General features: G+C 43.2%; 1 protein-coding gene across 1 annotated transcript in view; it reads right to left on the bottom strand.

Moving 5' to 3' along the window:
* The window catches only part of LOC126281867 (actin-related protein 10-like), a 45,892-nt gene that overhangs the window by 17,653 nt on the left and 15,586 nt on the right, over positions 1-12,653 (bottom strand). Inside the window, exons 3-4 of the mRNA XM_049981137.1 lie at positions 8,735-8,843; positions 106-281 (exon numbers count right to left, since the gene is read on the bottom strand). Of these exons, the coding sequence (XP_049837094.1) occupies positions 106-281; positions 8,735-8,843 (285 nt within the window). The remainder of the gene's footprint in view (positions 1-105; positions 282-8,734; positions 8,844-12,653) is intronic.

A 12,653-nucleotide genomic window follows, 5' to 3' on the forward strand; every position in this document is an offset into this window, starting at 1 on the left:
TATGGTTTTAACACCCTGCAGTCTGGTTTAGGAAACTGAATTTCTACACAATCTTAATAGTGTTTTACAGTAGTAACTTACACTTAATCCTGGGATTAGATTTACCTCTCCACTGCCTCTCCTGCTATAGGTTGTGCCTGCCAAGCACGAAGCACTGGAACACCTGCATACACTGGGACAACAGTGGCTTCGCGATACCCCAAATCAACAAGGAGTGCTGTATCGGTGCCCAGTGTACAGAGAGCTGCTAACTGTGATGGTAGAAACAACAACGAGGCCACCTGTGTCACACAGCACAAACATGATTTGTTAACAATGAAGATGCAAAGACAAGCTGAAGGTTGAAACAAGGTAAGTACATTCATTACAATGAAATAAATGTGGGGAAACATTATTTCTCTACTTGCCCCTTAACTACAATGGACACGAACAGGAACATAGTTGCTATGGAGGGGTCTCTCAGACCAACTTTTTATTTTTTATAGGTAAAACCAGTGTTTTGCTGAATATATATTTTCATGACTGTCATTCATTGCACTTCTAAGAAATAGACTTTGTGGAAATTTGAATGTTTTTAAACAACACAGGATTTTAAACATTTAGACAAATAAAACACGGCAAAACTTGCAGTATGTTTTTAATTTATGTGTTACAAAAACAACAGCAGATAGTTCCCTGCCTACTCATAGATTATCATCAAAGAGATAATATTTCATATTCACAAACTAACTAGTTAGAAAAACACACTTCACTTATGAGAAATTGGATGCAAAGTCAGCTTTGAGTTTACTGCTCATTGTTTCACAGTAGAAAGACTAGTGCACTCCACAATTCAATAATGGAAAAAAATTGCCACATTTTGTTTTTAAAAACCAAGTACAAATTTCAGTCACTTTCATCTAGCATGCATTTCACAGGTCTTGCTAGAACACTCCAAACAAATCGGAACGGCACACTGTTAACAGGGAAATGCTGTTTTCCTCTTCAGATGAGTTCTTTTTTTAACTGTTCTTTTTGTGTCTGCGACTTATCTTGGAAGGGAAGTATTCTTCTGATGGCGTCACTCAATTCTTGTGGCAAGCATCTTATAGAAATCCTACACTTCATATGAGGCTCAGCAAGACCTCTCTAGCTAGAGTCTTCCTGAAGATCGATCTTGTCATTACTTCTGCCTTTGGATAAGCTTGACATACCACTCTTTTTGAAAGTTCATTGACTACTCCTACTGATGATTACCAGTTGTCACCTGTAGTATTTCTCCATGTATTAGGTTTCACCAATCGAAAAACAGCCTGTGTGGGAACACTGTGGTCTTCTCATAATCTGAAGGCACATGACCATGGCTGCCTTTCTGGAAATAAATGTATGAATTATACATGTAATCTGTATACCGTAGCAGTCAAGCACCAAATTTTCAAGCCATGTTTTGCTGGTTTGTATGGCATACACACCCTAAACCCACACCTTCCGTGGAAAGGTACAAGCATTTCATTGACACAAACTGTTGCACCTACAGAGTAGCAAAGTTAACTGTTTTTGATCAAACACCGAAAGATGTGTGAAATTGCTGGTGACTTGTCTACTTCCTTTCTCTCCTCCTGATCATCTGGATTATCAAATCATAATGCATATAACGAAAGAGAAATTTTTCTTTACTAACACTGCAGCTGAAAACATCTCTGCCTGTCCGATCAGTTGCAAATAAGCTTAAACCAATTTGTTTTCCAAATGAAAATGGCTGAATACATCAACAGATCAATCAGTGCAACAGCCCAATCAGTGCCTTCCATTCAATGACATCAACATCTTGTACATAGGATAAGCGATCACTTGCGTACTGTGCTCTAAGCTTAGTTATCTTCAGATTTGTCCCTAAAATGATTTCATCTAGAATATCTTGGGTAAAGAACAGTTTCTGTATCTCCAAAATAGCAGCATTTTCTTTGAGACTTTTCACTGTCTGTCCAGTTTAGGAATCTGCAAGACAATATTTGTTGCCTTGTTCTTACATTAGCTGGTGACTGCTGTTTTCTCCAGCAAAAACATCTGATCTTACTGAGGTAGTAAGCTTCCACATCATCATCAGCTGTCATATCTCCATCACTTTCTGTTTCCTGTTCTGAATTAGAAAGATTGATTGATTGGTTGGGGGGGAGGGGGACTAAATGGTGAGGTCATCAGTCCTGCAATTCCAAAGTTACACATGGAAGAGAGGGGGTCCACTAAAAGTGGACGGATCCAATCACAGAAAGTTAAAACACAAACAGTAGAAGGTATGAAAGGGTAGTGAAAATCTAAAAACTAGGAAAACAGAGCGGGCTTTGGAAGGGGGAGTGGTCACGGGTCCCAGACTGAGAAAGCTTGGAGAGAGGCCCCAACCATAAGCACCTTACCCCTGCTCCAGGAGTAAAGCAAAACCTTACATCTGAACATAAAAAACACTTTCATGGAGGAAACTGAGGACCAGTTCAACCATCCATGAATACTTTGCTAATATTACATTTAAGGAATCTGAAAGACTATACTTAGCTTGAAGGGCCATAAGAAGGGGACAGTCCGCCAATATATGAGATACCGTCAGTCTGGCTCCAAAACCACATTATGGGCGTGGTCCTGTACACAACAGGAAACAGTGAGTGAGCCTTGTATGGCAAATGCTTGGATGGTATAAGACAGTGGACTCCTTCTGACAGGAGTGGAAGGAAGAGTGCCAAACTGCAGTAGACTCCTTGATTGTGTGGAGTTTTTTACTGAGAGCTGTAGCACAGCAGATGTCATTTCACTTTTGGGCACAGAGATCTGAGATACATCTGCATAACCGCACCTGGGATCATGAAGGGAATGGTGCATTAGTGTCTGTTTCTCTATCCAAACAGTCAACCAGTTCATTCCATGGAATGCCCACATGACTTGGGATCCAGAGAAGTACAACTGGACAGGTGACACGGAAAAGGGCAGAGAGGAGGTCATGGATAGAAGAGACCAAAGGGTGATGATGGTAGCATCGGTTGACAGCCTGCAGGCTGCTCACTAAGTCGGCAAATATCAAAATACTGTGCATGGAGGCCTGATAAACAAAATGGAGGGCTCCGTAGATGGCTAGTAACTCGGCTGTAAACACACTACATGATCCCAGCAATAAATGCTGGTCTAAGCCAGTGGGACACATGAAAGTGTATCCCACCTTATCTATCATCTTAGAACCATCAGTGTAGAAGATGGTGGCATCCTGGAACTCTGCAAGGATGGACCATACAAGATGCCGCAAAACAATAGGGGCAACAGAGACTTTAGAACTCTGGAATAGGTTGGTCCTAATCCGTAGTCTAGAACGCTGTCCAAGGAGAAGGAGGGGGGTGGGGTGGGGAATACACGGAGAGCATTCCAGTGGCTGGAGGTGGGGATTGACAGGATTGTCAGGCAATCGGCGAATGGCGATTGCGTAAGAAACAAGGAGTTAGCTCTGTCATATTTGTAGAGGGGGAATCCCCACTTCTGCGAGAAGACTGTCAATGGGACCAGTGCGAAAGCTACCAATACCCAGACACACCCCATAAAGCTAAACAGGGTTGATTATTTTCAGAGTGGAAGGAGCCACTGGGCCATAAACCTGACTACCACAATCTAGTCTGGAAAAGAGAAGAGCACAGTAAAGATGAAGAAGAGTAGCACACTCTGCACCCCAGGAGGTGTGGGCCAGGAGGTAGAGAGCATTAAACTTCTGCATGCATGTATTCTGCATATGGTGAATATGGAGCAACCATCAAGGCCCAAAAAAGGGGACAGTGCTACAACATCAAGGAGCTTGTTGCCTAAATAAAGTTCTGGATTGGGGTGTACTGTGGGTTGACGACAAAAATGCATAATCAATGTTTTGGAAGGAGGGAAGTGTTAGTCATGGGAGATGGCCTATGCACATTGGATAGTGCCTTGGAGCTGGTCTAAGCAGATGCTGCTGAATGGGAGCTGCAACAGATGCAAAACTCGTCAACATACAACCTCAAGATACCACAAGTCCAACAGAAGTTACAAGCCCATTGATGGCTATGAAGAAGAGTGTGACACTTAACACAGAACCCTGTGGGATACTTTTCACCTGAATCCGAGGGGTGCTGAACGATGTGCCAACTCAAACCCAGAAGAACCAGTGGGATAAAAACTTGTGGATAAAAACTGGAAGGGGGCCTCAAAAGTCCCAGTCATCAAGTGTAACTAAAATGTGATGGTGCCAAGCCGTGTTGTATGCCTTATGTAGGTCAAAGAAGAATGCGACAAGGTGCCGGCAGTTAGAAAAAGCCTGTCAGATCGCTGTTTCCAATCTGAGTAAATGGTCAGTTGAAGATCATCCTTCCTGGAAGCCACACTGATATAGGGACAACAGGGCCTGAGATTTGAGTACCCAACATAATCGGATGCTAACCATCCTCTCGAGCAGTTTACAAAGTACGTTCATCAGGCTAACAGGGCGGTAGGTGTTGAGAGATGTTAGGTTTCTCCTGGGCTTATGGATAGGGATAAATATACTGTCTCAGCACTGTGACAGTAAAGCACCCATGAACCAAATGAGGTTGAAGACACTGAGTAGATATTGCCTCTGTGTAAAGTCCAAGTGTTGGATCATCTGGTTGTGGATGGAATCCAGAAGTGAGGCAGTACCATGTGAAGAGGTAAAAGCCTGCAAAAATTCCCATTCAGTGAAGCGTTCATTATAGGGTTCAGTGTGGCGACACTTGAAACAGAGGGGGAGGTCTGTTCAACTCAGCATTTCTGCTGGACAAAGGTAAAAGGACAAGAAGAGGATGTTGATGCCATCACAAATTGTGTGAGAAAGTGACCTGATCTGCAAGGACCAACAAATCAGTGCACAGATCACCTTGGAGGCTAAGAACCTGGATAGTTGACTGTTGCTGGTGGCCTAGAGGGCTACGGAGCTGGGACCAAACCTGTGAGGAAGGGGCATGTATCCCCTGGGAGGAAACATACCACTCCCAGCATTCCTTTTTACTCTTTTTAGTAAGGTAATGAGCCTTGGCACAGAGACGCTTAAAAGCGAGGAGGTTCCTTTGTGAAGAGTGTCTTTTAAATCGCTGCAGCGCATGTTGGAGGTCCTGGACAGCGACTGCTATGTCCGTGGTCCACCATGGTACTGGCCGACGAGTGGGTAACATGGTCAGGGGGACAGCAGAGCCAGCAGCATGAAGAATAGTGGCAGAGACGCCCTGCATGACCACATCAAATCAATTCGAGAGAAATGTCGAAGTGCACAACAGATGTATATAAAGGCCAATTGGCCCTGTGGACGCCCAATGTGGGGGCCTGTTTGCCTGGTGGTGGCAGGGTAATGATAGAATCACCAGAAACTGGTCACTCTCACAAAGATCATCATGGGGTGACCAATGCAGGGAGGTCACGAGAGGAGAACCGTCATTGAGGAGATACAAATCAAAGTCAGTAATAAGCTGGTCAATCAGGAGACCTCTACCTGTTGAAGCGGCACTCCCCCACAAGGAATGGTGTCCATTGAAGTCATCGAGGAGGAGGAACTGGGGTGGGAGTTGCTGTAATAAGGTAACACATGGAAGTGGCCTACCTGGAGGGAGACAGACATTGCATATGGTGATTGCCGGAGTCATTTGCACTCTACCCAGGTTGGTACAAAGGGGGATCCAGTCACTTCTGACACTGAAACCCCCCCACAAGATTCTATCCCACAGCTAACATAATTCCGACAGAATGCCCAAGAACTATGAAACATTGACGAGTGGTAATCACGGAAGTGCATTTCTTGAATAGCAAGACAGAATGCAGAATGGAAGGAAACAAGAGGTTGTATTTCCAGTAGGTGATGATAGCATCTGTTGCAATTCCACTGGCTTATCATGTGGCGAGAGTCCAGGTTAGACATAAAGAAACCAAGAGGTGGTCATGTCACTCTATCATCTGTTGTCACCAACAAGAATGGGGTGACATCCATAAATAAGATGTCAGACTCTGGTTGCGATGGGGAAACGGTATCTCCGGGCGCACTGAGGGAGCCTTGTCCTGGGACTTATGTTCCTTCTTCTTCTTCTTCTTCTTCTCCTCCTCCTCCTCCTCCTCCTCCTCCTCCTCTTCCTCCTCCTCTTTTGGAGGTAGAGGGCAGGGCACAGAGGGAGTACAGGCTTCTGCAAGCTCCAGAAGTGAAAGAAAGTGAGCGACCTTGGAGCACATAGATGATGCGTCTTGTGGCAGAATTGTGGTAGTAGGCTTCCAGCCTGAGAGACACTGTTGAGAGGGGTCTCTGGGAGGAACCCCATCACCAGTAGGTGCAGAAGAAGTGGGGCACTTCTTTGGCTGGGAAGGGGGAGCAGCTCCTGGAGGGGAGATGGTCTGATCTGCAAAGAGGGGGAGGGGAGAGAGGAATGGGGCTGGGGTAAGGATGAGGTAGGAGGGGAAGTATGTAACAGAAGCAAAAGTTGAAGAAAGTGACACCGGATGGGGTCTCTCATTCTCATGTTTTTGGCAAGCCTCAGCATAAGACAGGTAATCCAGGGACTCGTAATCTTTGATCTTTTCTTCTCTCTTGTAGGCTGGGCAATCTGGCAAGTGAAGGGAATGGTGATCATGACAACTGACACACACAGGTGGCGGAACATAGGGAATTTCCTGATGGTGTGGGTGTCCATAGTCACCACACAGAGGGTCTGCTGTACAGTGGGAAGATATATGCCCAAAATGCAAGTACCAAAAGCACCTCACAGGTGATGGGACATACAGCTTCACGTCACACCTATAGTAAATAATCTTGACCTTCTCTGGGAGGGTATCCCACCAAAAGTCAGAATGAAGGAACCAATGTTGGTGCAGTTGTTTTTGCATCCCTTCTGCACACGTCAAACAAAATTAACGTTGCATCATTCCAGATTAGCCCAGAGCTTATCATCATTTTGCAGGATGAGGTCCACAAGAAAAATCACTTCCTGGACCATATTTAAAGATTGATTAGGGATAACAGACACTGGGACATTGGCAAGGCGATTAAAGCATGAGAGCTGTAGATTGGGTGGCAGAAGTTTTAATCAACAGGAGTCCCACTGCATCTTACTGAGAGCCTCCAATTCATCAAATTTGTCCTCAATATTCTCCACAAAAAAAAGGCTTTGTGGCAGTAAATGTGCCCCATCTGTTCTAGTACAGACGAGGTAGTGAGGAAAGTGTTTCATCCCAAGACTGCGAGCCTGGCCCTCCTCCCATAGTGTAACCAGGGAAGGGCAGGCTGCTGGGTGATATGCAGCATTCAATGATTCTTCATCCTTCAAAGAGACACCTGTTTGAGGACAGCCTGGTTTTTGTAGCTTCATGCACTTCAAGCACAAAGTATCTGTCCTGATACTACCCCACTCCTATCAGGGTCTCTCGCCACAGCAACCAACCAGCCACAGCAAGGGCTGCCTGGCACGGTAGCCATTGCTGGGTGTTCCGATGTTTCAGGAAGACAAACAACCACCTCTTGGCATACATGGGGAGGGAACAGCTCAGCTATCAGTAGTGTGCTCCCTGTGTTGTCAGGGGGCTCAGCCAGATGGGTACATAATAACTCCATCACAACATGGACTGGCTACACGTGCTGGTGAACTAGTGGAGAGGAAGGGGGCTAGGGCAGGGAAGGAACAAGGGAAGGAGGGGGGGGGGGGGGAAGAGGAATTCACACTATAGATGCTAGGGAGACAGTTCTTCCCCACATGGCTCACACAAAAACAGAAAATTTAGAAGTGGAGGTCAAACCTCCAGCACAGACCTTAATGCCAAAAAGGAGAAAAGAGAACAGGCAGGTGGAACAAACACTGCAAGCAATATAGCGAACCAGATGGATAGCAAGGTCAACACAAATCAGAACATCAAGTGAGGAAAAGGAGGAGGCAGCAAGGAAAGAGCGAGGATAAGGAGGGAGGGGCACGGCGAAGGAAATGCAGCCAAGGAAGGATGAATGGGCTTCAATAGCTTGGGGCTCCATGTGAGCCATACACAAATTCACGAAAGAACCGTGAGCCTCCAGGAGGTGGGAGATGGGTGCTCTGAATTAGCGTCACGATCACAAATGATCTTGAAATCAGGGTCTTTATCACAGCAATCAAAGTCTTCATGTGAGGATTCACTAAGTTGTTCTTGAACATTCACATCTCTCTTATGTAAAACATGTCCCACAAAATGCCATTTCTCTGCACCATGGAGAAATGATGGCACTCAACAAAACAATGACACACAAACACAATGGTAAGGCCTCTCAAGACCCTTAAACACAAAACAAAGAGCAGCAATAATGCAAGAGTTCTGGCATGTGTAGCTTGTCAACCAATAGGAAGGTACACTGTCTAGTCCATTTCACTTCACAGGACTGTGCAAAATATCATGAGAGAAAAAATTGTAGTGGTGTGAGAGTTGGTCCACAGTAGTTAAGGGTTAACAAACAGCAGCAAACAAAGAAACAAACAAAAGGTGACACAAAGTCTGGCTTTTGGAATGAAAACATTATATGAGTAAAATGTTGCTCCTGCCTATCCTTGCCATGTAGCAATTAAACACTGTCTCCATTTACATTCTATTGATATTCATTTTGAAACTACTGTATGTCATAACATTGGCACAGTTTTCGTGAGTGTGAGTGTGTGTGTGTGTGTGTGTGTGTGTGTGTGTGTGTGTGTGTGTGTGAGAGAGAGAGAGAGAGAGAGAGAGAGAGAGAGAGAGAGATACTCACATCAAAATGCCGGAAGAAGACCTTAGCCAAAGTATCTCGAAAACTTGTTGGGCACAAGAGAGATTCAACGATTACTACACGCCGATCCTTTGGGCTAACCAACAGCTTCCTACAACAGAAAAAATGTAATAGACATAAATTATTTTTGTCCATTTTACTTATGAGGACTATTCAAAAAACTCCAGAACTTTTTCTACAAAATTTTTCTATGCTTACCTTTTACTTATTGTGCACGGTCTACTTCGATATACTCACGTCCACAATTGCTACACTGCTCCCAATGCTATTTTCACTTCTAGCAACAGTTCTGGTATGCCTCTTTCTGGATAGCACAAGGTGCCATCTACGAATATTCTTTTATCTTGTCTATCATTACAAATCTTGATACTTTCAATGGGGTTTTCATCTTTGGAAATGAAGGAAGTCCACAGGTGCCAGGTCTCGAGAGAATGGAGGATTAGGCAGTGCAGTGTTTTCGTTTTTTGTGCAATAATCATGCACCCACACAGATTAATGAGTGGGTGCATTATCATGATGCAAAAGCCATGAATTGTCTCACCATGATTCAGGCTGTTTCCTTCTCACATTTTCTTGCAGGCATCACAACATATCCTGATAGTACCATTGATTAACAGTTTGTTCCTGTAGTACAAATTCATGATGAACTAATCTTTAAAAGTCAAAGAAAACTATCAGCCTTGCTTTGACATTTGACCTGACCAGCTTTTTTTGGTCTTGGGGAACCTTTCCTGACCTACTGTGAAGACAACCTTGGTCTCAACATTATAACCATATACCCACACCTCATCACCAGTTATGATTCTCATTCTCATTTGTGGGATCCAAACGCTCTTCACAGATTACGAGACAAATGTCTTTCTGGTCTTGATTCATGTGCAGTAGGGTGTACATGGCAGCAACAAGATGCATTCCAAGATGCTGTGTCAGGATTTCATGACATGATCCAACTGAAATGTTCCAGTCTTCTGCAGTCTCTCAGTCAGTCAGTCTTCAATACGCATGCACAATTTCGTTGACATTCCTGACACGAGCATTGTCAACAGACTTCGAAGAGCATCCTGAATGAGGGTCGTCTTTAACTTCCATCCAGATGTTTTTAAACTTTGTGAACTATTTGTAACACTGAGTATGGCTTATGCATTCATCACTGTAGGCTTCCTGCATCATTCAGTGTGTCTCGGTAAAAGTGTTCTAGCATTTAACGCAAAACTTACTTCAAACACGTTGCTCCTCTAACTCTGCCATCTTGAAATTCACAAACTGTGTGACGCAACTTTCTACTCAATACAGCACTGAATAATAGCTAATACACATACAACAATGGAACTTCTGGCAGTTACACATTACACACAGGCATGTGCAAGAATGCCAACTGCATTTCGCCCCAATGCACCACTGGTGCGAAATTATGAATGTTCAGAATTTTTTGAACAGACCTTGTACATTATGACAGGTCAAAATGCTTACCAGAAACAACAAAGACAAAAACCTGCTACATCACAGCCTATCACAATAGAGTAACTAAAAGCAATGCAGTAATGGAAAATTCAGATGGACTTCATCATTATTGGTACATCACCAATAATAAAATCTTACTACAAAAGGATGTATACAAAAAAACAGCATATTAAATTCTACAGCTCAGATGTCTTTAAACAAATATTTACTGTGACTACTGCACTGAAATGGGATATATACAAAAACTTGTGCCACAGGAAATACATTTAAGCCATCTTTGGACTATAGACACCCTTGCATAAAAAGAAAAATTCACTTGACACGCACCAACCAGATAGAATTGCTGATCATCACTTACCTTCAGGAGGCAAAATTTCAGTTACACTGTCAAACATATTTAAAACTGAAAAACTATTTCTAGCTTTCAAAATTTATATTTTCTACCTCAGGTTGGGAAAAAAGGATACACTAGGTAAGGTAAGAAAGGAAAACAAATCACTCGGACCCCAAGATGAGGGGAAACACCTTATTAAAAACTACATTAAAAGATTTCTTTAGAATTTCTGTACATCATTAGGCTACTATTAAGGAAATGTCTTCCAGCAGAAAGTGGACAGTAATAATCATCGTAGGTTCATATTTTTTAAATGATAAAGATCTATTCATTACTCTGTTTTCCACATTCTCTTTTATGAATATAATTGTATTAAGAACATACACAGAATACAAAATTAGTAAATTAAAATTTAATAAAGCAGGCTCAACATGATCAACATTTGTACACATTATTAATTATTCACGGTCTAAGTTAATACTGAGGAAGTCAGCACTTCGTTGTTGATTTCTGTGTACATGTAAAATGTAGTCTTGCAGTGACCTGACTACAGTGAGCATGTTCCCGCAGATGGGAATTGTCTCTGCAACATATCCTGCGCTTCCACAATGAGCCTGACCTAGACCACCTCTAACCGGTTCCCACTGCCTCACCTTAACTTCTCTCTTTTCTCTTGTGTCCACATCACTCCTTTCCAAACAACATTGTGCACTGTCTTCTCCCACTACTCTTCCTAGCCCCCCCCCCCCCCTGCAGGCTTGCCTTCTTCTTCATCTTACTCTCCTCCTTTGCACCCACCCCTTCCCCCCAACCCTCAGTCTGCCCCTTTCCCTCCCTTCCAATATCCCTTTTTGCTGCACCCTCTTTTCATGTTGGTGTGCAGCTGCACTGTCATTTGTCCAAAGACCTGCCTCTCACACTACCCCTTCCTCGAGCCCCTCTCTACCTTGTCTCCACCTCCACTAGCTCAAGCAACTGCATTAGGTAATCAAGCATCAATAATTAGTCTTGCCATGGCATTTTGTGACTGTACTGAGGACTTTTTGGTAGGGAGGACACAGCATGTTATCTTGAATGGATAGTCATTGTCAGATGTAGAAATAACTTTGGGTGTGTCCATGGGAAGTGTATTGTTTCTGTTCATGTTGTACATTAATGACCTTACAGACAATGTCAACACTAAAATCAGGCTATTGCAGATGATTCAGTTATCTATAATGAAGTACTATCTGAGAGCAGTTGCATAAATATTCAGTCAAATCTTGATAAGATTTCAATATGGTACAGAGATTGACAACTTGCTCTAAATGTTCAGAAATGTAAAATATAGAACTTCACAAACAGAAAAAAAACGTAGTGTACAATGACGGTAACATCAAAGAATCACTGTTGGAATTGGCCAACTCATACAAATAACTGGGTGTAACACTTTGTAGGGATATGAAATGGAATGATCACATAGGTTCAGTCATGGGTAAAGCAGGTCGTAGACTTTGGTTTATTAGTAAATGCTGGGGAACTGCAATAAGTCTACAAAAGAAATTGCCAACAAATCACTCATGTCACCCAGTCTAGAATACTGCTGAAGTGTGTGGGACCCATACAGATAGGACTATCATGGGATATTGAATGTATACAGAGAAGGGCAGCATGAATGGTCACAGGTTCATTTAACCCATGGTAGTATGTCACAGAGATAACTGAAGGAACTGAAATGGCAGAAGTAAAATATCCTGAAAAAGTCTATTAACAAAGTTTCAAGAACTGGCTTTAAATGATTACTCTAGGGATATACTACAGCCCCCTACATATTGCTCACACAGGGATCATGAGGATAAGATTATAATAATTGCTGCAGACATAGAGGCATTCAATCAATCATTCTTCCCGCACTCCGTACGTGAATGGAACAGGAGGAAATGCTAATGACTAATACAATGGGACGTACCCTCTGCCACGCACCTCACCGTGGTTTGCAGAGTGTAGATATAGCTGTAGATTTGGGTGTCTGTGTGGTTGTGAATGTGTATAGTTTTGCAAGATAAAGAGCTAGCGCTCAGAAGTTACAGTGAGTGTCATTTCCTGTTCCATGTTTCTGTGCTCCAC

Source organism: Schistocerca gregaria, chromosome 7 (genome assembly GCF_023897955.1).
Source record: "Schistocerca gregaria isolate iqSchGreg1 chromosome 7, iqSchGreg1.2, whole genome shotgun sequence".
NCBI classification, from domain to species: Eukaryota; Metazoa; Arthropoda; class Insecta; order Orthoptera; family Acrididae; genus Schistocerca; species Schistocerca gregaria.